Source organism: Struthio camelus, chromosome 2 (genome assembly GCF_040807025.1).
Source record: "Struthio camelus isolate bStrCam1 chromosome 2, bStrCam1.hap1, whole genome shotgun sequence".
Lineage (NCBI taxonomy): Eukaryota > Metazoa > Chordata > Aves > Struthioniformes > Struthionidae > Struthio > Struthio camelus.
Window position 1 is genome coordinate 73,519,871 of NC_090943.1, and position 27,372 is coordinate 73,547,242.

Below are 27,372 nucleotides of genomic sequence, written 5' to 3' on the forward strand. Positions count from 1 at the left end.
CCTAGGTGCAAGCTTTGCATTTGCCTTGACAATATTCATGAGGTTGCTGTTAACCTGTTCCTTCCGCTTGTCAAGACTCCACTGAATGGCAGCCCTGCCCTCCACTGTATCAACCCAATTGTTTGACTTGGCTAAGCTTAGGTAAATGAGTTGTGAGAGAAGCGCTTCAATTTGCTGTTCCAGCAACTTCTCTGAAGGAGAAAGCTGTATCTCTTTCAAATATCTGGCCAGGGAAAGTCTTGGCCCCTGTCCTTTTCCACTAGGCTCCACATTTTGTAGGGTTGCCTTGATGTTCCCTTTAGCTTATTCAGCTTTCGTCCTTTTGAATTTACTACGGAATTCTTGACTCGTTACCTTAACTTAGTGAATTCCAAATTAATATACTTTGCCTTGCTAGCTTCTAATAGCATTAAGCAATTACATCAAAAGAGGGTTTTATGTTTGTACAGAAACACTCTCTCTCTTCAGGGATCAATGGTATCAAGGAATTACTGGCTCTAGATTTGAGTCTAAAAAAGGCTGATTTGAAAAGAACACACAGACATGAGTTGGGATCAGCACAAAAGGAGAGTTAGCTGATGTGATACTTTTCTGTTTAGAACACTAGCTGGCATTTAGATCCCCATGTTTGTGTGTCTTCTCAGTTTGAGGTAATTCAGTCCTACCTCTCAGAAGAATTTCTTCACCACCAGCCCAAGGTGGTCTGGACACGGTATGCTTGTAATTTCCTGCTGAAGGTGTCCTGTAGTCATTTGAGTCACAAGACATATTACTCTGTGTGCTAACAGTCTAGACGTTCAGTTGGAAAAGAAGGTAGCTTGCACTTATGTGACCTCTGTTTTTGTATTTTATATTAAAAGCAAACAGAGTAATCCCACCTGCAATAAACATTTTTGATTAGCAGAAGAAATATCTTTTTGAAAACATTACTCAATCATAAAAATTTCCTAAAATTTTAAAGTCTCAGAGTGAATAATGTTAATAGGAATGCTTGGAGAAATGTTGAGATTTTAAAATGGTGCTTATTTGCAAATGGCAGGCAATTAAATTATTTATAATAAATTAAAGCTATGCAGTATCACTTCTGTCCCTGTTACTCTAAATAGAATGCAGAGCCTTTTGCATTCTTTTGCATAATCCAGCACAATCTGTGTTACTTCTAACACAGATATTTTAGGAAATAAGATTTCTTGCAAAAATATTGTCTCTATACTGAACTCATACTTCATATTAGATTGATGTACTTTAGTCTTTGGTGAGATAGTCTTATATTGGTCTATACGCTTTTGATTAAATTGTCTTCAGAATCACAGCTTCCTATTTACTGAACCCTCAAAATATGTAATTAAGGACATTTATCAAATATTTTACTGAAGAAATTACAGGAACTGTAGTTTCCTGATAAAAGTTTTGTTGAAAAGACCAAACTAGAATGTTAAGTGGCATCTCAAAGTGAGTGCAAATTCACTGGAAGTAGTAAGCATGGAATTGTATTAGAATGCAAATAATTTCTACTCAGTGAGGAATAAGGGGATGACTAGTGTAAAGTTGCTCATATTACACCTGATGGAGTTAATGCACAGACAAGTTCAAAGAACTGCCAAAGCAAGTAAACGGCAAGGAGAGAGTCAAAGGAAAAGTAGTACTTTATTAGCTGTGAGCTAGACCCTGTTTTTCATATGTTGTGGTATAGAGCTGAAGTACACAGCGCTCAAAAACTACTTATCAGCAGTTTACATATCAAATTTTAAGTACTGAAATGCCTTTTGTATGTTGATTGAACATAAAAACACAAAATTGAGAAATAATTTCTCTGAATAGAATACTGCAAATTACTATTGTAGTATAATTTTCCAAATCCAAGAATTTTCTGTTGTGATATGATGACTTTATTAACTTTTTTCTAATCTATTTCTAATATTTATGATGGAATACACATTGGACACACTTTATCAATTAAAGTAAATATACAGAAATGACTACAATATCAGAAGAAAGCAGTGGACAAATTTTTGTTTTTTCATGCTGCAATAGACTTTTGTTATTATAGTGAATTCAAAGCACGAGAAGTTCTGAAATCTGGAGGCGTAGTTGTTTTGTCATATCTACTTCTAACTGATATCTATTGAAAAATTCTGGTAAGCTGAGTTTAAAGAAGTGAATAAGCTTGTGTGGTTAGGGATGACATACAACTTTTTTTTTTCCTAATCCAGGCACCTTAGGATTAGAAGCCTGTACTCACTCACTCTCCCTTCAGTTTATACCTACCAATGTGAAGTAAAAGGCAGTAGAGAATCTCTCCCTCCTTGTTTTACTGTTGCTAGGAAATATAATCCCCAGTGTGACCGAGGAAGTTGTCTCATGGTCCCATAAACTGGGACCTGAGATGGTGTTTAGCAGCACTTCTTAGCTCAGCGAGTCATGTGCTTCCAGTTTCAGGTACTTGACAGATCTGTGGTTAAGGCATTCTGAAGCCCTTGAGCCTATGTGCTGGGGTGTGTTTTTTTTTTTTTTTTGTATTTTTTGACATTGCGTATATAGAAGACTTTGGTAAATTATCATCGTCTTGAAATTGAGACATGGGGTTTTAAAAACAGCATCTCTTTTGACTTTTTGTATTGTAGCTCCTTTTGACTACTGTATTGTAGCTCTCCTTTGAAGCATAGCAGTTTGATTAATGCTGCAGAAAGACCTGTGATAAGCAGCAGTGCAGTTCTCCTCCTCCTCCTCCTCCTCCTCCTCCTCCTCCTGCCTGGCACGCACGCGCAGACATGCACACATGGACACACACATACATACTCATCTGCTTCAATGTGAAGTCGCTTAACTTAAAAAACTATCAATATCAACTGAAATTAGTCAAACGTCCTTTGCTAGTAGTGGGAACCATTCATGTAAACCTTCTCATTCAGTTGTGGAATAGTAGCAATAGCTAGGTCATGTTTTCTGGCCACTGTCTAAGCAGAGACATTTTTCCTTGAAACTACTGTGCCTTTTGTTTTACAGAACTGCAGTGTGTTTACTGCCACATTTTCTCAAAACTTGCTGTTTGAATTCCTAGTATAGGAATATACCTAGCTTTCTGGTATATTTTCTCACTACTGGTTTTGAAACAGATGTTTTGTTTCCCTCCTGTTCCAACACTTTCCACAGCTGTCAGTTTTTATGCAGTTTCATGTAACCAGTAGAAAAAAATATTTTTGTCTCTTTTTTACGGCACCACTTCTTTGCGCCAGAAGACTTAACCTAATGGGAGTAACCTCCTACCTTCCTTTGGAGCTCTCTGAGTGTCATGTTTAAGCAAGGCGTTTGAAATCTATTAAGGTACTCAAACCAGTCGCTCATTTTAAAAATGGTTCCTCTGGGCTGGGTCATTGTTCCTTTGATGTTTATACTTGTTCACCTTGCACATTCCCCTTCTATTTGTTGCCTAAAAAAAGCACCACTCAAATTTTAACTCATTCATCACCTTTTCTTCTACCTTTATGATGCCACAATAAATAATAAAATTGATCCAGAACTTCACAAAGTACTTTTTTTTTCACTTGACAATGTGGAGTCAGCCATCATTGACAAAATGATTCAAATCCTCCTATTTGTGTGTTTGATATCGTTTCAACCCTATAGGATTCTGGGTGGCTATCAGTACTTATTTGACAAAAGGATGTCAAAAATCTGTTCAGTTCCCTGTGTAGTCTTAAAGCAATTTAGCTCTGCTGGAATACATACTGTAACAGGAAGCTGGCTGCCTCAAGTAGCTCATTTTTGGATTATTTCTTTCTTTATCTTTTGAGAAGTTAGGAATGAGCAAGTCTGGCAAAATCATGGAGATATTTAAGGCAGGGAGGCCTTGCTGGGAGGTTGAAAGTCTGATCTGTTTGTCTATCCAGGTACTAAACTGGACTGAAAGTTTTCCACCATGACAATTTAGTACTCTTTTAGCAATTTTTAGTAGAGTCAAGAATAGATAAGTCAAGAAAGTCAAGTTAGGTAACCACAAATGTTTCTTGTGCAGATGAGCTTTGCCTACAGGGTAGCCAAGCTTTGTATTATGTGCCAAACTAATAGTGACAGTCAGAGAGGTGCCAAACAAGACCACAATGTGAAGGTAATTAGACAAATGACAGAGCATTTGGTGGTGTGGAATTTCTTCCTGATGCATCTCCATGAAATTTTCTGTAGAGTCTGGTGCTACACCTGCAAGAATTACTAGTGCAATGAGACATATCTGAGGGAGTTGGTTTGAGGATTTTATTATAAAGGAGAATAGCACGTAGGGTAGTGTCTCTTTTGGGTTACAAACCTTATAGTTCTCCCTGGGTGGCAAGTGGGGAATAATTTTAAAAGCAAATGAGTTTGTTGTGGGTGGAGCCCAAACACATATCACATTTAACTAACAGGCAAATGTCCACATTCTCTAGATTCTTAACCTCTTGGGCTTTTGCTCTTAACTGATGATGTTCTGACCTTTTTGGTGGGTGTTTCATATTCTAAGCCTCAATAACAGCATGTGTTTTCTGGTGTTGTCAGGAGGCCAGGCTTAATAGGGTGGCATCCATTACCTACAGTTTGCCTAAAGCACACTGCATTCAGAATTAGACTGATGTACAGCAAAGACGGCATTTGAACCAAGAAGAACTCTGTTTCTGTGGGAATGAGCAAGATTAAATTAGGCTTACCACATACATTGCATTGGACAAGTTAGCTGATCTTAGCTCCTGGTATGGATTGTTTGCAGTTCCCAGACTTGCACTGAATGTATTAGCTTGTAAACAGCTAGGAGATTGATCTAGGGCTAACTGCAGGTTTGATCTATGTGCTCTGTGGGCATTTCAGCTACATACCGCCCAGCCTTATTTCACTTTTTGGTCCACATGTCCTCTTTTCTCTGGAGCATGAGGGTGAACCCCTGAGGGCTGATACATCAAGGTGAATGACACCCAGCCCTTGGCAAGCTTAATTAAGATTCTCTGTAGGTGCTCCAAAGAGGAAAAATATTGGTCATTCTGTTGCAGAAATCACATACTATGCTGTTGAATATTATGCTGTTGCTCGGAATTTATTTGGTAGTCTGCTAAATTGCCTTGATCTTGCAAAGGAATAGCTCTTTGTTAACGAGGCTAAAGTTTGGCAGCAGAGAGGCAATCTCTTGGTTACATTGCTTTGAAGCCAGAGAAATCCAGTGTATATGTGCGAATACAATAGTCCAAGTCAGACAGATCCACCAGTCCATTTTTTTGAAGTGGATTCTAAAAGTAGCAGTGGTTCCTAATCTCTACTTACTGATTTTGTAGAATATAAAAACAAACTAGAACAAGGTGACTTCTTAGACAGGGAAGGCTCAGACCTGCTACGCAAATTATTAAATAAAAAGACATACCTGTGATAACCCTGTCCAGTCCTACAATTTGGATCCTTTTTTTCCTTGTTTCTATTCTGATATCTCTCCATGGCTTCTAGGGCTGAACAAATGCTATGTGGCTCCCTCAGGATACTTAAGATGGTCCTTTTCTTTCTATTGCTTCTGAGGCTGTATTGGGGGCTGACCTGCTGGAAAGCAGCTCTGTGGAGAAGGAGCTGGGAGTCCTGGTGGACAAGTGGACCATGAGCCAGCACTGTGCCCTTGTGGCCAAGAAGGCCAATGGTATCCTGGGGTGCATGAGGCAGAGTGTTGCCAGCAGGTCAAGGGAGGTAATCCTCTGCCTCTCCTCAGCCCTGGTGAGGCCACACCTGGAGTACTGTGTTCAGTTCTGGGCTCCCCAATACAAGAGACACATGAAACTCCTGGAGAGAGTCCCAGAAAGGGCTGCTGAGATGATTAGAGAACTGGAGCGTCTCTCCTATGAGGAAAGGCTGAGAGAGCTGGGCCTGTTCAGCCTGGAGAAGAGAACACTGAGTGAGGGGAGATCTTATCAATATGTATAAATATCTGAAGGGAGGGTATCAAGAGGATGGCACCAGACTCTTCTCAGTGGTGCCCAGCAACAGGACAAGAGGCAACGGGCACAAACTGAAACACAGGAAGTTCTGTCTGAACATAAGCAAACACTTTACTGTTTGTGTGGTTTTTTTTGGGGGGGGGGGTAGGTAACAAAGCACTGGAACAGGTTTGCCCATGGGGGTTGTGGAGTCTCCTTCCCTGGAAGTATTCAAAAGCTCTCTGGACACAATCCTGGGCAATGTGCTCTAGATGACCCTGCTTGAGCATGGGAGTTGGCCTAGATGATCCCCAGAGGTTCCTTCCAAACTCAACCATTCTGTGATTCTGTGAGGCTCAGCTTTGAGCTTATTGCAGAAAAGCCCATGACACCTGCCAGGTTTGTGTCTATCTGCAAGCTACCTCTGGCAGTCTTTCCTTCACTACCTGCCTTCCTCCCCCAGTCTGCATTCTGGAAGTGTCTGTGGGGGGGCTGCCATGTCCTTTTGTCTTGCAGAGTTTGAACGAGGGGCATGTTTAGTCTGTCTAAAATGCTGTAAGTTCATTTGCCATAGAGCCTATCTGCCTTGATCATGGGTCTGGATGCAATTTTTTATCCCTCCTTCCTTTCCATTCTCTTGATTAAAAATTCCCTCACATCCAGAATTTTCTCAAAAAGGTAGATAGTTAGGACAGCATAGTTCTCCTATAAATTGAACGGAGTTTATTTGAAGACATCCACCACAGGAAAGATGATGACCAGTGGCGTCAGAAGTAAGTTTTAGAGTGCTGTTGGCATTACAGGCATATCGTACCTACTAGCGAAGTTCAGTATGGTAAGTATAACCAAGGCAAGCCAAGTCACCATTCAAAACTTGTTTTGCAGCCTGGTGGAATGGGAGGAAAAAGATACTCTAGTCTGTGGGACTAGGGAGCAGACACCTAACCTGATCCCTGGGCTCTGACAGTTTATAGATCTGCAGACCATGAAGCACTGAGCCTATTCAGTATGACATGAAAGTCATTCAGTTTGTGTAGTGGTGTAAATAAAATTGTGGTCTTTCCACTCTATCACTTTTGCCAGACATTAAGTAAAAATATCTATGACATTTACCTGTGCTACTATGCACTCTACCCATTTCCCGTCTAAGACTTATATAAAACAGTGAACTGCTGCAGTCTGGTGCTACATTACAGTTTAAGCCAAATGAAAACATATCATGAATTTCATTTGGCTTTTACAGGCTAACTTAAGTGGTAGCTTATACAAATGATCATACATTATTCCTTCTTAAATAAAATAGCTTAGCATGTTTTCATGCACTGTAGACAAGGCTCAACTCTTTTACATCACAGGCAGATTTTAATTAAAAAGCATAGACATATGATGAAGAATATCACACTAGATTGTATTGACCTTTGGGTCAAGAAATTAATTTTTGCTCTTCTTATCTCATTACAGAAGCTCAGAATGGTTTAGGTTGGAAGGGACCTCTGGAGATCACCTAGTCCAACCGCACTGCTCAAGCAGGGTCACCTAGAGCGTATTGCCCAGGATCACATCCAGACGGGTTTGGAATATCTCCAGCGAAGGAGACTCCACTACCTCTCTGGGCAACCTGTGCCAATGCTCTGTCACCCTCACAGGAAAGAAGTTTTTCCTCATCTTCAGATGGAACTTCCTGTGGTTCAGTTTGTGCCTGTTGCCTCTGGTCCTGTCACTGGGCACCACGGAGAAGAGGCTGGCCTCATCCTCTTGACACTCCCCCTTCAGATACTTGCACACGTTGATGAGATCGCCTCTCAGTCTTCTCTTCTCCAGGCTGAACAGGCCCAGCTCTTGCAGTCTTTCTTCCTAGGAGAGGTGCTCCAGCCCTCTAATCATCTTGGTAGCCCTCCGCTGGACTCTCTCCAGTAGTGCCATGCCTCTCTTGTACTGGGGAGCCCAGAACTGGACACAGTACTCCAGGTGTGGCCTCCCCAGGACTGAGGAGAGGGCGAGGATCCACCTCCACCTGCTGGCAACACTCTGCCTCATGCACCCCAGCATACCATTGGCCTTCTTGGCCACAAGGGCACATTGCTGGCTCATGTTTAACTTGTTGTCCACCAGCACTTCCAGGTCCTTCTCGGCAGAGCTACTTTCCAGCAGGTCAACCCCCAGCCTGTACTGGGACTATTCCTCCCGAGGTGCAGGACCTTGCACTTGCCTTTGTTGAACTTCAGGAGGTTCCTCTCCGCCCACCTCTCCAGCCTGGCCAGGTCCCTCTGAATGGCAGCACAGTCTTCTGGTGTGTCAGCCGCTCCCCCCAGTTTAGCATCATCAGCTCACTTGCTGAGAGCGCGCTCTGTGCCTTCCTGCAGGTCACTGATGAGTAGATTGAACAAGACTGGACCCAGGACTGACCCCTGGGCAACACTGCTAGCTACAGGCCTCCAACTAGACTCTGCACCACTGACCACAACCCTCTGAGCTCAGCCATCCAGCCAGTTCTCAAGCCACCTCACCGTCCACTCGTCTAGCCCACACTTCCTGAGCTTACCTAGGAGGAGGTGATGGGAGACAGTGTCCAAAGCCTTGCTGAAGTCCAGGTAGACAACATCCACTGCTCTCCACTCATCTACCCAGCCAGGCATCCCGTCAGAGAAGGCGATCAGATTGGTCAAGCACGATTTCCCTTTGGTGAATCCATGCTGACTACTCCTGATCACCTTCTTGTCCTCCAGATGCTTAGTGAGGACCTCCAGGAGGAGCTGTTCCATCACCTTTCCCGGGATGGAGGGGAGGCTGACAGGCCTGTAGTTTCCTGGCTCCTCCTCCTTGCCCTTTTGGAAGACTGGGGTGACATTGGCTTTCTTCCAGGCCTCAGGCACCTCTCCTGTTCTCCAGGACCTTCCCAAGAGGATGGAGAGTGGCCTAGCGATAACATCCCCCAGCTCCCTCAGCACTCATGGATGCATCCCATCGGGGCCCATGGATTTGTGGCTGTCAAGTTTGGACAAAAGATCTCTAACCCGATCCTCCTCGACCAAGGGAGAGTCTTTCTTTCTCCAGACTTCCTCTCTTGTCCCCAGGGTCTGGGATTCCTGAGGACTGGCCTTTAGCAGTGAAGACTGAAGCAAAGGCAGCATTCAGCAACTCTGCCTTCTCTCTATCCTTTGTCACCAGGGCACCCGCCCCATTCAGCAGCCGGCCCACATTTTCCCTAGTCTTCCTTTTGCTACTGATGTATTTGAAGAAGTCCTTCTTGTTGCCCTTGACATCCCTTGCCAGATTTAATTCCAAATGGGCCTTAGCCTTCCTTGTCGCTTCCCTGCACACTCTGACAACGTCCCTGTATTCCTCCCAAGTGGCCTGTCCCCTTTGCCACATTCTGTGTACTTCTTTCTTCTGTTGGAATTTTGTCAGGAGTTCATTAAGCCATTTTTCATTTCTCACTTTGTCAATTGTATTTTTGTTCTGCCCTGGGTCTGCGTTTCCAAAATTCTTGATGGAAAAAAAATCGTATAATATTGCTTCAGAAAAAGCCATGCTATATAATAACTCATTTGTACCACATAGCACTCTTCATAACCAAGATTTTACTCTAAAGGAAAAGACTTTAATCTCATTTTTCAAAAATATCAGAAGCTTTCTGCCTACATCCTAGAACTTAAATGTATTCTCAAGAATGCCACGGACATCCTTGTGGTAGCTTAGGAGATCTTCTCATGTCTTTGAGGTATCAGCCTATTAGAAGCTGTAAGAACAACTCTGAAGACTTTGGAAGTCTTCTATAGATACCGCTGTCTGAACTGAAAGGAAGACTTTCAGATGAGTTCTTTAATCCACTAGGCCTATTGTCCTGCCTCTTGTCCTCCCTAAGTTTATTTCAAATGAAACTTCTGTGTAAACAGAAAGACAACCCTACTGCCTGATGACCGGAGCACATAGAGGAAATACAGTCTATGTCAATATGAGACTCTTAATCAGGAAGCTGTTGAAGGGCTCTTTTTTCCAATCTTTTCACACTCAAAATAATGTCTTAATTCAATTCCTTCTCAAAAAATTAATAAGAAACATATTTCTTTTTTTGCCCTTACAAACTGGAATCTTTCCCAGGAGCAAGTCATGGGAGAGAAAGACTTCATATTCCAAACTTCTCCCACAACTGATTATGCTGATTACTGATGGCCAGGTGATTTTTCAAAATATCATTGCACTCCCATCTCGGTTGCAGTTGCAGCTTATAACTCAGAAGTGGGATGCCAGGCATACTAGGATATGTATTACTGTTACTTCAAATGTTTTGTTTCATTAGCTAACTTCCATTTTCTTCCATCAACAAGGGATTCCTGACTTTTGTTTATAAATTTGGATTTCCTTCTTCCATAGTCTCTTCTTATTTCAGTCACTCCTTTTATTTGCTGCAAAGCACATAACTGCAGTTAAGTTAAACTTCAATTTTAAGTGTACTAAAAAGGTGGAAGTCACCAGTTCAGAGACGGTGATCCTTACCTGCATTAGATATTCTTTCTTACTCACAAAATGACCCAGGAAAAATAATCCTGCTATGAAAAACAAGAAGGTAATATTAATACTTTTGAAAAGGTACATGTGGATAACATGAATGAATCAAAGAGTGTCTGTGTATAAAGTCATCAAAGCATGATTAAGGTCATGCTTTTAACCCCTAATCAATATCTTATTGAATTTAGTGACATTCAGGCAGCACTTACTCAAAGATGGATTGTCACACTATCTTCTGGAGAAAGGAACAAATGTTACCCCGTCAATAGTAAGCATAATAAAAAGTGAACATTGCTTAACCTAAACTTTTTAAAGGCTGTTTCACAAAATCAATTTACCTAAAAGTAGAATGAAGTTCTGCTGTATTAAGAAATGATTTTGATTGTCCATGCTTAAAGTTGTACCTTATGTAGTGTATGTAGTGCTCATCCTCTAGATCTAGAAACAAAAAACATGTTTATCATGTTTAAGTGTGATTACACACATCTTTTCACTTTTGTGACTTTCCTTATATTGTAAAATGGAATGAAAGGAAAGCTAACCTAACTATTCAGACAGAGGGTGACTAGATCTGCTATGATCTATGAAAAGACAGATTATTTATGGAAGTATAATATTAAACAGTAATGAGTGAAGGGAAGAAAAAGAAATGTGAAGACATCAAATGAGGCAAGTACCAAACTGAACAACCGACATTAGTGACTACATGTTGAGCCTGCCAAAATTATCTTTGTTAGCACTTCAGTTTGTACTTGAGCTGGAACTAGCGAATACCTTGTAAATTGACTACAATACATATCTTTCTCTCAAAATGAGAGGCAACAAAATAGTAAGTAGTTAACATCAATAAATTTTAAGTGATAATGATCTTGGGGCTTGTGTCTGAAACAATTAGCACCTTCTGAGGTTACTTAAATGCCAAAACACTACTGATTTGCTAGGAGAATTTTAAAAAGCCTTTTGCTGCAAATAAATAACATAAATATTTTAATTGTCTTGCTGAATAATTAAAATTAATTCTCTATTTTGTTAGGAATCACTGTAATACTGAACTGTGGTAAAACCTGGAAAAGCTGGAGGAGTTTGAGCCTGCTTATTCTCAACAACAGGATGAGTTCTTTGTTTTTCAAATATCTTTGAATATATATTTTCTACACCATTTCTCCAAACTTATATGAATTTCCATAATGCCATTTATTGCCAAAAAGTATAACAAAAATGCAGCCGTGCAGATTACATAGGAAGAAACAGAAGTGAGCAAGGCACTGTTCTCCCTTTTAATACTGAAATAGACCAAAATATCTAATAAGTGTCCGAGTACCAGGATGTCAGAGAAAACAACACTGCGCAAAGTCTTAGTTTTGCTTTTCAGTAGAATCAAGATGTAAAATTTTTGCTAAATATTTCTTCTGTAAAACTAAGAAAGCAAATATCTACATGCAGCTTTAAGGATGCTTGAAAAAAATTCCTAAATAGAGACAGCATTGTGTGTGAACTTTCATTCATTTTAATCAATGTTGCTAATTACAAAACATCTATAAAGTTACCTTGTGTAATATTATCGGATTGATGCACAAGTGAATGAGTTAAATACAATGGACTGTATGTAGTGGGTGATCAAATATAGTGCAGATGTTGTAGGTCCTTTCTGGTTGTAGAATCTCTGAATCAACACTAATTCAAATTCTAGCTAGATGATAGGTCTAGCTGCAGAATAATCCAGGAGGACTCAATATATTGTACTGAGGGGTCTGATCAATTGCACATAATGTAAAATAAGATCTCTCTAAGGCCTTGGCCCAAATGCTGTTTAGAATATGTTCATGTTTTGAATTTATGTTTGCTGGCTTACAGAAGACCTGCTCAAAGTTGCTTGAATTATGAATTTCATCATAGTATAGCCCCAGAACAACCTGCACATGAGATCAGTGGTACAGCTAGACATAGTGGGAACATAACATTACTCCAGATATAATGGCATGCCCAATGAGAGGAAGAAACAAAATGAAAGTTGAAATTGGTTTTGTGTTTGCTAACTCTGGTTGAGCCACTGAAGAACAAGCTATCACCCTGCAAAGAAAAAGCATTATTGCAGTCAGTTAAAGGTAAGCTTAAGATCAAGAATCCTGTCTTAGCATGCTGTCTTAAGAGCATAAAGTGATCCTACTAGACTGAAGATGAACAAGGTTGAAGAGGAGTGGTACACATACTGAAATTTTCTGAATTCATAGGACTTCTAGCCTAACTCCATGGGTATCAGAACCATTAATGAAATCCTCAAGTGATGAATGTGAACACAATTTAGAATATGTAGGTCTTATAAATTGTCTTTCAAGATATTGGATGGACATAACAGAGGTCTTTGAAAATATGTTACTTATAATGCACCATGAGAATGGTTAGAAGTCTTATAGTAGCAGTATGAAACAGTGAAATCAATGATGTCAGTCTTAAAACATTATAATATGGCTAGCAACTAGAACTAGGTGATTCAGGTAAGTTCTATTTTTTCAAAAGACTTAGGAATCGCATTATTGAAAGACAGTGGTCTTCATATCGTTATGCAAAGTGATTCTCAGTGACCTCTTAAACTTCTGTCTGTGGAACAGTTACAGATCAAGGTAGCAAGGTGTAGATCTATGAGAAAAGACTTCAACTTCCAAGCCTAATGCAAATTTATTTTGAACTTGATTTCTGTTGTTACTGCATATTTAATTGTTGGAAACTCAAGTACAGTCAGTTTTGATTACACAGGGTTTATCTACTTGCTACATTCAAAATCCATTTTATATTGAAGTTCTTAAACTGGAGTCTTCTAGAGTAAATGTTATATAGTGGAGGAACTAGTAAAGAGATAGAAAACAGATGTCATGATAAATGAAAAAAGGATAAGTGGATAAAACTGTAGAAAGTGGGTATACTCCTCTTATAATGAGAGAGAGAAAATTTTTGTTTATCTTGCTGGATGGACTCTGTTCCCAAACAATGTGTGAGGACTCAGTCTCAAATGGTAATGAACTAGGAAAAAAGAAATGACACTGAGCAAGAATTTGAGCCTTCACAAGGTGTTCAGACAGTCTCTTAGTCAATTTGGTGACAGAAGAGCTAGCGGTTATGGTCACTGCAGAGCCAGTGACTTACAAAGAGGTAGGTGGTACCAGAGGCAGAATATAAGTAGTTAAGAGGGATGTTATACACCAGTAGCTTAGCAGGAGCATTCTGTCAACTATACTCTGTACAGCAGGCAGGATTAGATAAAGAAGTTGCTAGGTAAAGTCTCAAAGTGTGGCTGATAAGACAGTGTCAAGATGAGGGGGTTAAGTTACTGGGAAGTATTTCTTTGAACAGATGAAGTCTTCCCGTTCTTCATCCATTCTTTCTAAACCAAAATGAAATCTGATTCCTAGCACTTAAAAGATGATAGAGAAGCCTGACAGTACACATTGGGAAGCATATATGGAAGACCCCACAGTTTGGGATGAATTCACTTCATTGTTGACATACAGAAGTTTGTGGTGGTGGTGGTGGAAATTTTGTTTGTTTGTTTAGTCCCTCAAATAGAGAAGACAGAAATGGCTATAGTGGGTCAGATCAAGAATTAGTACAGATTCTCAGCATTGTCCTGGAACAGGTAATTTGCAAATCACGTAAGGATAGGGCAAAACTTTAATTCTACTTCTCCAGAGCACTGTCCTAGCCAACAATGATGTGTGATTCAGGAGTTTCCTGAGAAAATCACTGTCAGTATATTATGAACTTCTTGATTATTTTTTGATCCAAGAATTAGCTCAGTTTCCTTTCTTTCATTTGTGAACTTTTAGCAGTCATAACATCCCATGGCAAGACTTTGCACAGCTAATAGCACTGTATGAGAAGTTTAGAACAAAGGAAAGGAAGTGCTTTTTCATTCAGTAGATAATGACATTGCTACAGGATGCTGTGGATGTTAAAGTGATGGCTTCCAGAGCAGCTGGACAAACTCATGAAAGGCAAATCCAGCAAGCACTATTAAATGCAAAAATAGAAATTCTGGCTAAGAAAGCCCCTAAGCTGTAGATACCTGAAAACTTCTCTCTCAGGAGAAGCATGCCCTGCCCATAAGCCCAGGCATAGGATGTTAATCTGATGGATCTTTGATGTAGCTCAGAATAGTTGTTCATAGGTTCTTAACTGAATTGTCATTTACTTTAAGGAAGTGAAGGAAAATTATGTATTTAGTTTGGTATTCCTCACCTTTTAGCTTCTTTCGTACTAATAGTCTAGTGTGGAGTTAGTTCTTGAGCAAGATGTTGCAGAGGTAGGTAGGAATAATGCTTTGTAACAGTGTTCTCTTTGTTCAAGGCGTTCTCATCACATAGATATGAATACTTCTCTTTCCAGTGAGATTTAGTGCAGAGTGCTGCTGAAAAGTTTAAAAGTTTGGTATTTCGTTATGCTGATGACAGCTATTGATTCTTCCCTCTCATCACAAAGGATCTCTAACCTTAGTAGTCTGGTAGCTCAAGAGATATCAAAATGGTTTCTCGGGTTTACTTTTACTCAGATAAGTAGAGTTGTGCTGGAACACAGCTAACTGAGAAACAGCTAGGCATTGCTATCCAACAGCTAGAAGTCTAAATATAATCATGCTTCTGACTGGTGCAGCTATTCACAACAGTTCTCACTGCTATTTGTGAAACTGCAAATCTAACTAGATTAGTTAAATTTCAAGTGCCTAGTCCTCTGCTACTCCTGTAACTACTCAAACCTGTCACTGGTATAGGAGTCAGCAAAACTTAGCACACCAGGCAAGTATAAATTTGTTTTCTCTGCATTAAGAATTTTCACTGTATCACACTTCTAGTGGCCCTCAGGGTTTGCATATACACCCCAATACCTCACTGTCTGACAGACAGCCTTCCTACAACCAGTAACCAGTAGATCAGTTCTGTTTCTCCTGACCTCAGTGATGCCCTGTACAGATGAAATAGAGGACAGCCTGTTAAAAGTTGGGTGCAGTGGAGATGATAGTCTCTCTTTTTTTATCCGGCTCCCTTTATCCTTCTCTCCAGCGAAGTTCTTGTTCTTGTGAATCTGTTACGTTTCAGGCTGCACTTTCCTCCTGTTCACTCTGATTCCTTTCTTGGTGGAGGTTGATAGTTCTTATCTGCCAGGCTCTCCTTTAAAGAAGTTTCAGGAAGGCTGTCTTCAACCCTCAAACTCATTCTATTCCTCTCTTATACAGAAGTCCATCTAGCTATTTTTCTTAATCAAAGGAAATGAGAACTATACCTTTGTCAGGCTCTATCTCTGATATTAGTAAGTCTTTGCTTCGGTAAGAGGTAGACTCTTTATAGGCCATTTAATCTTCATAAAGTCAGTATGTAAAGAGATACATTTAATACAATTATTTCATTTTGTTACATGGTTTATTACTGGCTGAGACTAGACACAGCAATTAGTGTGTTTTCTTCCTAAGGAAACTGTAGCACATACCAAATCACAAGTATTTGAAGTTACAGTTAGGGTACTAGATTCCCCAACCAAATGCATTTTGCCCATCCTCAGTGTTTCAACAGACAGTCCAGATCAACAGCACAGCGTGTCTGTCTGTTCTTACATATAGGAGTCAAAAGTGACCTGGCTGCAGTTCAGCTTAGTAAAATAGTGGTGATAATGATAATTAAGGTGAAAGAGCAAAACTATCCAGCAAAACAGTGTTGGCTCCGTCAGGTGATATTTGTTATCATTAAAGTGCCTGACATTTTAGGAGGGATTCTTTCCCATTCATTGCTGTTAGTCATGCTCCAAATAATAAACCAGTCAGCTTCTTGTCAGCTGCTTATGGCCAGGACCCTGTAGCCACTGCTTCTGATTGTGGACTTTGCCTGTTATGCAAGCTTTTGTGATATTGTAATTAGATTGCTGTATAGCTTTTCTCGTGGAGCAAGCTATAGTCACTTGGCTACCATGATTCAAGAACTCGTTTGGTTCTATGGTGGGCATTTCTTTGGCGTCTGTACTTGTTGCCTTTCAATAATGTTTAAATCGCTCACTTTAGAGTTACATTAGGGATTGGTAAAAGAAGATCATGAGCAGCCATAGGTGCCTTCTGGGGTCTCTAAAAGCGGAACTCGTTCCTTGGACTAGAGGCAGGGAGAAACCTCCTGTAATGGCTTATCTATCTGGCTAGGTAGAGCTATTATTTTTATCTGAATGTTTATTTTTTAAAGCTTGTGACAGACTGTTTTGTTGCTTGCATGGAAGAATGTTATATGCAGTGTATGTTGTGAAATGTGACATTAAACAAATGTGAAAGTCTACTTTATCCTGTCTTGTTCATTTTTTTCCCTTTGTTTCCGTCCACTTTTGGCCACAGTTTTAAGTTCTTTTTGTTCATCTCTGGGACATACTTTGGACTAATTTGACAGTTTGCTCAAGTAGCAGACTGATTCCTCTGGTTATTCATAGTGGGCTAAAAAACAGAGAACCTGACACCAAGCAGGAAGGAAGGACAACGATGACAACACGGTAGGATTATGGCTGAATCGTATTCAGTAGAACTGCCTAGGTACATACTTTGAATTGATCACTAATGTATTTCCTCAATATGAAGCTTTTGGCTTTAGCAAGGATGAAAGAAGCATTCAGTATGCCTTCCAAAGAGAGTCACTGTGTGATTGAAAATTGAATTGTGAGGATTCAATGTTTTTGTCCAAATATCTTCATAAACATGAAAAGGTCAAGTCAATAACAAAGAAAAAAGCTTATCATCAGCAGTTCAGAACTTCTTAGGGAATCTGCCTGCTTGGATCCTTACGACTGCATAAAGTTTGATGTATTTTACTGTAGATGATGAATTTTAGTATGAGTTTTATTTCAGATAGGGTAATATAGGTTTGCATTGTTTACAATATAGAATTTTATTTCTCCATATCTTTTTATATGTGTATCACTTCATGGGCTGTAGCTTCCAACTGTTGTTTTACTGTCAGTAGCCTCCTCCTTTCATACATGACCTGTACTCTTCCTAAACTGTTACTCAGTGAAACCTTGAAAATACATTCTGTAATTATAAAAAATATTAATTATATTCTGTGGCTTTGTGTTGATATGAAAACCAATAGAACAGTCTCCGTTGTTGCACCCTGAAGTGCATGAGGGAAATGACTTGGCTAAATGTCAGATAAGTTCAAATCTATTGTGCCGAGCATTCTTGGTTCCTTGGTTGCTTATAGAACTAAGCAAGTAGTAGAGCATTCAATTAGCACTTGAATAGGCATAAACTGATCTTAGCTAAGAGGGTGGGGAAGGAAGGGTAGAGGACACTGCTTGCTCCAGAAATCACAGTTTTAATTCTTTCACTATGTGAATTTTCCCCCAATCCATCAAACTGACAAGGAGGCCTCTGCCATACTCAATGTTTTTTTTCTGTAAATGTATTTCTGGCATAACAAGAGGGAAAACCTTCTACAACATTATACAATTAAAAAAAAAAAACTATGCAGTGCAAAATTGTATCCATTTAAATAAGTAAGAGCAATAATTCCATTCTTGCAAATAGAAAGCAAATAGAATAATTTCTTTTTTAGAATATTAATTCAGTAAGAAGATTAATGTAAGCTTTCAAACTTCTTAGTTAAAATCTTTATTCTTTCAACAGAATGGAATGCAATTACTACTTGGATGCTGATAGTAAATGAACTGATTTATTGAATTGGTATAATGAAATATTGGAGGCTGGTATACCATAGTTTTTATAAAGGTTATATTTAAAGAAGATTTTCTAGAGGAGGGAAAAGAAGGAAGAAAATTATATTTTAAAGAAACAGAGAGATAAAGACTCTACTGCTGCTGGGAACAGTGGCAGCTACTGTATAGCCTGTTGGGAACCCTGACTGCCAGTATGTTTTGGTATCAAATTGTTAACTTCAGGGACATATTTTATTAATGCTCTGCTGCAAGGTCAGGAATTAAACTGTGACTACATAAGATATTATGAAAGATTGATACTACTCTAATCAAGGACTGATATTCATATCTTTTGCGATATTGACTAGGATCTTCTTTATTTTTCAGTTTTAAAGCTCAATTTCAGATTTACAGTAAAGTTCTTTACACTTGAAAGATGATCAAACTAATTACCAGAGAATCACAGAGTAAGTCAGGTTAGAAGGGACCTGAGAAGGTCCAACCTCCTTCTCAAAACAGGGTTAGCTGTGAGATCAGATCAGCACTTTAAAGTGCTTTTATATATTTGAAGACTTTATGTTGTCCTTCTAAATGGCAGGCTCTCTGCTATATTTTTTTGGTACAGAACGCTGAAGTTTGACCTTAAGGAAAGGTTACTTAGGAGTCTTCATTATGACTAGAATCTTCTTTACAAAAAGAGATCTTGAGTAGTGCCAAACTGTCCTCCAGCTGCAGAATTCCTTCTAGCATCTAGTGTTAAGTTCCAAATTTTAATTTGGGTAGTGCTAGCTCTGAATGTAAAAAAAAGTTTCAGTAATCATTTCTTGTAGCTGATTTTTTACTCTTTGTCAAACGGAGGTATCAAAATTCATATGTCACAGCTTTAGTTTGGAAGACAGGAGGCTTTTGAAAGATGTGAGGAGGGATTTTTCCCAGTATTTTACATATAGTGCATTAGAGTCCAGAATAGAGTGCTCAGATTTTTCATATATGGGCCATAAAATGTTATATATTGTACATTGTATACTATATATTACTTCAATCCCCTGAATTTTTCCCCTGCCTGATTTATTTCTTAGTTAATTATGTTATTTGTGATGGTGAATATTGCCATTATTTTTTTTTCCAGTGTGACAATGCAAAAGGACTCAAAGCCTTCTATGATGCAATAAAATATGGACCTAACCATCTGATGGTTTTTGGTGGTGTATGTGCAACAGTTACTTCTATCATTGCTGAATCTCTAAAAGGCTGGAATTTGGTTCAGGTAAGCCATCAAATAGAATATACTCAGATGCTGAATATCTTGTAATTCTGTATCTTTTTTAAACTTAGCATTTACAACTTTTCAGGCTTAACATTTTGTGTAATTAGTATATCACAGTTTTGAAGGTCAGTGTAAAGATGGACAGCCATTTCTTCCCAGTATTAGATTCTAAGGCTTAGCATTGTGCTAAAAATTCTTGCGAGTATGGGACAGCGGTCATGTGTTAATTTAATTAACTAGGTTAATTAAATACAATTTATTGATATATCTCAAAAAGCCACCTAAATGAAATAAAGTTTGGTCATTCTGTGTGAGCCAATCTAGGCCTTTACCCAAGCTTAGAGGAAACAATGCATCAGTCCTTAAATTATAAAACACTGAGGTCTTTACTAAGTTTCTACTCAGTCATTATGCAATAATTCCTAATGACTTTCAAAGTGTTAGAAGTTCATAAATTCTGAATTGTAACAGGATAGATATCTCAGTATTTGATTCACAGAGCACATTTAATCCCAGATGGTCTTCTTTCTGACTTTCCCAAAGGTTAAATTTGTGGAAAGATTTTCTCCACAGAGGAATCAGAATTTGTTAATACTAATCTTCAAAATGGTAATGCAGATGATAGCAGTACGATTTTCTTCATTTCTTCGATCATCTGACACTGGTCAGATGATCTTGAGATTGATGGATGGCCATGCAAGGTAGCCAGCCAATATTACTGTTTGGCTGTGGAAAAAGCCCTGACTTCCTAATAAATATTCATACTGCCAGCAAAGTCTTAAGTTTCAGTTTTCGTTTAATTTGGTCCAAAGATAAGTTTGTCTCTTGTTTTATTAAAAAAATGCTTTGGCGAAACAATAAATTAATATAATATAGCAATTACCTGAGATTTCAATTATAATACAGATCCCCCCTTTTCCACTTGGGATACTCATTGTGATTAGCACAGAATGAACAAATGAGGTGCAATTCAGCTTGTGAAGAAGATGGTGATCAGAATTCAAATGGGAAATTATTAGGAGGATAATTAAAATAGCTTGATAACTGTGTTTGCAATGCTTGTGATATCAGATTTTTTTTGAATGCTTCAAGATCTTTTGTGACATGAAAAAACATTAGTTCTACTCTGAAAACAAAATAATAGGGTATCTCTGGAAAGAGCAGGGAAAGCAACAGAAAGCTTGAAACTATCACACAACACTTTCTCTTAAAATGGCCTAGTCCATGGGCTGTGATGAAATGTGTGACTGGAGCTCTGTTATTTTGGAACTTTTCATATGGAACTTCCAGATTACACAGGACGTTTTAAGGAGCTGGATTTCATTGTGCTAAATCCTTTTCATTTGCAGTCAAGTTCTGCCAACTAAGGGCTGAAAATCAATTTTGTAATGCAGTTGCTTAGTCAAGAAGGAAAAGCAATTAAAAAGCTTCTATTTGCTTTTAAATGGCTGCATTTGTCAATATATGTGGTAGCTTATATAATGATATGAAATACTGCTGCCGGACAACATCTGTTTCTTTGTATTTAACAACTACAACTGTGACTAAGTCTTAAACTTTACTATTGATATCAGTACATCAAGGGATTCTCTGCTGCTTGGGCTTAGTATCCTGCAGGCACTAGATAAAGCCTCAAACGGCATAAACCACTCCATGTCAGGATTTTATATATTGACTGACTGAATGATGAAAGAACGCAAATGGTAGCATGGCTGGGGAGTGTATGAGGCTTAGTGGATACTATAGCAGCGATGGAAACAACCTAGATACAGCTTATAAAATACAGTGACAACAAAATATGTATCTGCAAATCAGCAGAAATAGCATGTATAAGATAGCGGGGAAACAAAGTATAAATCTTTCCCCTCCTAAGGATCCACAATTATAAATATCATGATTAAAAATATAACTTGAATAGAAAGAATAGACAGAAATCTGCAGTTCTTGAAAGCAGAAAATAATATTCAGCCTGATAAAACACAGGAGTGTCCTCCTTCAAAACTTGAAAATTCACCTCAAGTAATCATAGGAAACTCATATAAATAAAGAGTTATGTGAACTTGTAATCATGATGAAATAATTTTATGTTGAAATCAAGAAACAGAATGAAGGAGGAAAACTGCAAATATAGACAAAATTAACATTGTGCTATTAAATAAGGGATTCTTATTTGGATGTCTGACTCCATTGTTCTTTCCCTGTGCAGGCGGCTACAAAAGTAGAGCTCTTAACCCTAGCAGGAACATTTGATTTGATTTGATTTACACAGGTGTCATGTGATTGATCAAAATGAAGATAGTCTTCCATGCAAGAGAAATGCAGGATGATACTGAGAGTACTGGGAGGAATAGGGAAGAAAAGAAGATAAGAGACTAAAATAACTGAAAAGATTATAGTTTATAAGTTTATAGTTTATTTTATAGTTATAATATAGATTATATTATATAGAGATTATACTTTCCTTAGCAAATATGGTATGTGGCTGTCTGCCAGGGAAACTTTTCTCAAACCTTTTAGCCCCAAATTCCAACTTTCCAGGTGACTACATTTCCTGTTTGAGGCATTTTTTTTTCTCCTTTTTCCCTGTTCTCTTCACAAAAATTCTCCAAAAAAATAAGCAGCAAAATAAAAAGTAAAGAGGATGAATGTTCTGGAAAATATTATATTGCATTTACTACTCAGACACAGTTAAAATCATGATGAGAGGAAAGAAAAGGAGATTAATTTTTGCAAGACAGCTTCAGTCTCTACTCTCCTTACTGTACACTGTTCCTAAAGACAATGTCTTTTTGGCTTTTGCTTCACTGCTTAAATGAGTTCATAGATGTCCTGCAACAATGTGAAATAGGGAAGACTATCAGAACTTAAAGTCTCAGTCTGAAGGTGACTTGTTCCGTCTTATTTTCATTTCTTATAAACCATATCTAAACAGAAGGTATTCTTCCTCCTCCATCTTATTTCACAAATTTTGATATACCTATGATCCGAAATAGGGAGGGAAGGCTAACAGTTGCCCTCAAGTGTTAGCTGATTTGATTCTCTTAGTGTAACAAAAGTGATGATTTTTTAATGGAGCTTTTTGTATCTGTGAAAGCAGCAAGTTGTTTTAGACAGCTAACCCTATGTGTCATCCTTAAATGACTTAAATGACTGAGGTAGGGTAGGTGACACAACCTGCAAACTGTTTTTTGAATTCATATTCTTTGTAGGAAAATCTCAGACAGGAATTACTTTTCTTGCAGTGAAAGGCACACTCTGTGTGCCAGCAGTCACTACTTTGTTGGGTGATAATCTGAGCATGGGCTAGAGACTGCATGTGTAGCTTTGGTCTTCAGTTTGTGGTGTGGAATCCATTTGACCCTTTGATATTTTGGTTGCAAAGTACTACTAATAATGTCTGTGTCTTACAATGGGTCATAAAGCCTTGACGATGTAATATTGGGCTGTTGCTTTGCTCCAGGGGGAATGCTTCAATATCAGATTCTCCAAAACTCATTTTATCTTGAATCCCTTTCAAATGTATTTTTGAGGTCATTAAACAGAAGGAAGAAGAATCAATAATAGTATCTACAGTATATTGAAAATGACCAGCTGAATATTTTTATTTTCTGAGCTAAAGTGTCCCTACCAGTATCCAGGTAGTGCAGAATAGAGGAGATCTTTCAAAATTCAGTCTTTCTCTTTTATTTCAGGATATCCATCAACTGCTTACCTCTCCATGTGAATTTATTATACTGGCAAAAACTTCTAATTTTTATAGATTATGGTTTCTCCTATTTTGTATTGTCATCTATTACTTTTATTTTCTTGATTGCCATCTTCACATAAACATTTAACCAGGAGGAGATTTTGGCCAAAATGGAAATTTTTTCTCTCTTAATATGGAAAATTTTTTCCATCTTGGAGATTTTCCTTTTTATTTGTATTATGCTGTTTATATTTTCCTAGAGTCAGCTTTGTTTAAAATTTCCTTTAACTCTGGAAATAGTCTCTTTCAGAAACAAAGTCTAAATATAACTGCTCACTTGTAATCCAGTCATAACTACTGGCCTCTAGGCAGCTAACTGCTACCAGTCCAGTGATTAGGTCATAATGACATTCAAAACAGAGAAATCGTGTTTTGGGTGCAACATTCCACGCTGGAAAGTTTTCTGAAAAAATTATAGGTACCCTAATGATGTTGTAATACAGGTTTTGTGGGCTGGACTTCTACCCGATATGTCTGCCATATTAACACAGGACAGTTTCACACATTGGAAAGAGATGTTTTACTGGAAAGCTCCTTTTGCTCTCCTGCTCAATGTGATGCAGTATTAATGTGCCCACCCCTAGTTTTGTTGTTGTTGTTGTTGTTGTTGTTGTTGTTGTTGTTATCCCAGAGACCCACAAGCATACTGTATCTGTCTGAATTACCAGAAAGACTTCTGGTACCAAATAAAATCACTGACGTTTCTCTTCTATAGTTTCTTCTTGAAACAAGGCTGACGTGATTGTGTTGTCAGTTGCTCCTAATAAGTTCTGACCACTGGCCAACTTCAACCAAATTTTAACAAAGGATATCCCAAAGATTATTAGCTTCTATGCGTTTTTGTGAAAGTGAGCTGCTGAGAAGAGGAAGAGGGTTCCAAACTAATGAAAGAAGCTGCAACATGAGCAGAGAGATTACTTGAAACCAGCCATGACATGTGCTGCTCCTTGCCGAGCTGGTGTTTATGGAGATTGACTGTATTGAGCAGAGACTTAAACAAGTAATAGAAAGAAACTGGAGAAAATGCAGAGGAGGAGTGAAGCCCAAAGGGGTATGAAGTAGGAGCTGGGGTATGTACTTTTGTGTGTGTGCATAGGGCACACATATCTGTAGGAAACCAGGCTTCATCAGCCCCGTTATTCATCAAAATACTTGCTAAAACAAAATTCCACAATTACATGTGTGTTATAACTAGTGGTTTTTAACAGTTTGGTAAAGCAAGTCATCATGTAAGTTTCTATACTGACCACTGAATCAAATTTCTTCCTGTTAATATCTGGATAGTCTAAATTCCCGTGCTTGTTACCCAGAGCTCTGATATGGGCACAGTCGGAAAAAAGGCATTCTTTTCACATTCCTTGTCAAGTTTGTTCCAGCACAGTGAGTTTGTGCTACTTTTGCCTTCACTGCACAATTTTCATGCATTATTAGTTTGAGCAATGAAGAGGGCATTTAAAATCTCTTTGGCTAAGAAGATTAGCTACTTCTGTCTGTGTGATGAAGGCAGGTCCATTTGAAAAAGCCCTTCTCCCACTGGAATATGATCCAATGCAACACAAAACTATAGTCTTCAGCTTCTCAGCCAGCAGTTTACCATCATCACCTTCTTCTTTTTTTTTTTTTAATTGCTTTCCTTTTTTCTCTCTTGAGAATTGGATGGATTTTTTTAGAGTTCCTTTGTTTATGTTGTATTCTTAACAAGCAAAGTGTGTGAGGGGAAACACCTCTTGTGGTCTTATTATCTAATATGTAAACTTGATGACTTTCTAGTCCACCTTTCAGGAGTTAGCTGAGCACATAAGGAAATTTTCTTGTCTTCATCATAGGAATAGCTGGGAGCTCCTTAGCAGGAAGAAAATAAAGTAGGATTGATCTTCATATAGAATTTCATGTGCAGTTTCTCCTCATTTGAAGAGGCTTTGGTGAATTTAGAAGGAGAAATACCTTGCAGTTTTGCAGATCCTCCCCTTGATACAAGCTGCTAGCAGGATCTTTGCTTTTATTCACATTGCCATCATGAGGCTGTGTGATCACTGCTGTGGAAGCAAATGCATGAGGAGTTAAAACAGATTGAAGGAACCATAGCTCCTAATTAGTTTGTGTCTGTATGTGTGCATGAATGTGTACATTCACAAGGTAGAGCACACTTGTACTTAGAAAGTTACTGTTTGTATATCCAACTTTCTTTACCTTGGAGAAATGAATGTTGCAGTGCACCAGTGAAGACTAGAGTGGAGGAATTAACTTGGTAGTGAAAATTCTTTCTCAGTGATAAAAGCACTAACCCTGATGACTAGTGCATTATTTCAGTTGTACTCCCATGCAAACATTACAGTTAGATCCATGATTAATACCAGAAATTTGGTCCACAAAGTTTAAATTGAACATTTCAGAATATCTCCAGACTGAAGATGTGTACATTGTATATACCACATCGTATACCACATGCACTGCAAGGTTTAGCAGGCCCTTTCTCTCCCTTTTTTCCATCTTTTGCTTACATGATTCAAATGAATTAGATTTTAGCAAGATGAGTTGGTTTAATCTGGCTTTCTATCAGTTTGAATTTGGGTTCTGTCCAGTATTTGCTTTATTTAAATATGATTAGCTATTCTTTTTCATTTCGTTTGTCTTGTGTTTCTACTGTTGGATCAAATAGTAAACAATATACGCTCTAGTTTCTGCCTTTGATCTCATGTCAGCAAGTTCAGGTCATTACATAAAATGTGAATAAAGATATTTTAATACTGTTATAAAGTTAGGTCAAAACTGTCAAACCTGGAACCTATATATTTATTCTGTGATGATCTGCATGTAGTGATGGAAAAAATATAGAAAAAACCTTTTCATTATTTTTGTTCATCTTAGCGGTTTCTCTAAATCACTCACTCCTATTTAGTGTTGAATCAATACGTGGAATGAATGGATGATGGTTTAGTCAACAAACAAATTTAGAAACTGCAGAACCAAAGGTTCAGTTCTGCACAATAGTTTTATATAAATCCTTTTGTGTTTCACTGAAATCCTTTTAGAATATAAGATTTAAACTTATTATTCTACTTTTGGGCTAGTCACATATTACCTTCTTATTCAGTCTACAAAATGAGCATATTTTCCTATACTACATTCTGAATGAAAAAGGTATCAGCAATGTCTAGAGATAGCAAACAACAGAAAGTAATTCACAAATCTTTTGCTTTACTTGATGACGATTCATGATTTAGGACATTCACCTTCAGTTTGCCATATGATGAAGCCCAAACCATTTATATGTTCTGAAAAATGTAAGATATGTCTCCATGATACAAACAAAATTCTTATTCCATTTTATTTTATTTTATTTCTTTGTTTTGCCCTTGATTTTGAATGTAATCATGAAAAATAAGAAAATATAGGGAAAATAATTGACTACTTTAAATGTCACTTCAGCAAAAATTTCAGAACAGCTCTTCTGTTATTGACATACTCCACACTAGATGTTTAAAAAAAATTTGTTGAGAAATGTTGGAGTTTTTTAAAGTGACAGTAAGATGGCTTACCTTCTTCTGAGGTTCCCTTTCTAAGAGTAGTAGACTGTGAAGTCATTGATAAAGTTCTGAGACGTTACCTGAAATGCCTAATTCTTTGACAAATAATGCCCAGAATAGCAGCACCAAAATGTTCATTATGTATTACTCCACAGACCCGTAAATACTTTATTTGAATTGCAGGTTGGCCACAAAATCAGTCCTGTCAGCTGATAGCAGCAGGGGAACGTTTACCTCTCAGAGTTCAACCACTTTTAGAATTCTTTCCTATTATGCACTTCATGTAGGGTATTTTGAGCTTGGGAAAACATGTTTAATTCTGAAAACATAGAATCTTCTCTCCCCTTCCCTACATTCCTTCCTTGAAAAAAATGAACAGAAGAGAACGTAAAGATATTGAAATTTTTCAAAATGCAAAGTCATATGTTTTTAAGCTAGCTCAATTCATTTGTAAGGTGAGGTGTTCACAATGTGCAGCTTAATGTATTATCAGAATAAATAGCATATTATCAGAATAAATAACTGCTCAGTAGTTTTTTTTGCCAATGTAATTTTTATCAAAGTATTCTGTCTTATTACTTGTCTTTCTTTTCTTTTGTTATTTTCCACAAAAGACTGTTAAAGTTTTTTCTTGTTTGGCTTTAGCAGCCCTTCAGCTAGTGTCCACCTGTAAATTAGAATCTTACTGAGTGAAGAAAATATTTCGCTATTGCCCCTTGCAGCAATTGCTTC

At 38.1% G+C, this 27,372-nt stretch overlaps 1 protein-coding gene across 4 annotated transcripts in view; it reads left to right on the forward strand.

The window, feature by feature from the left end:
- The window catches only part of GABBR2 (gamma-aminobutyric acid type B receptor subunit 2), a 478,089-nt gene that overhangs the window by 100,218 nt on the left and 350,499 nt on the right, over positions 1–27,372 (forward strand). For 3 of the 4 annotated variants that reach the window (XM_068936292.1, XM_068936294.1, XM_068936295.1), the window contains one exon: positions 19,228–19,365. The exons of the other annotated variant lie outside the window; for it this stretch is intronic. In XM_068936292.1, coding sequence (XP_068792393.1) covers positions 19,228–19,365 — 138 coding nt within the window. The remainder of the gene's footprint in view (positions 1–19,227; positions 19,366–27,372) is intronic. 4 annotated transcript variants of the gene reach the window in all.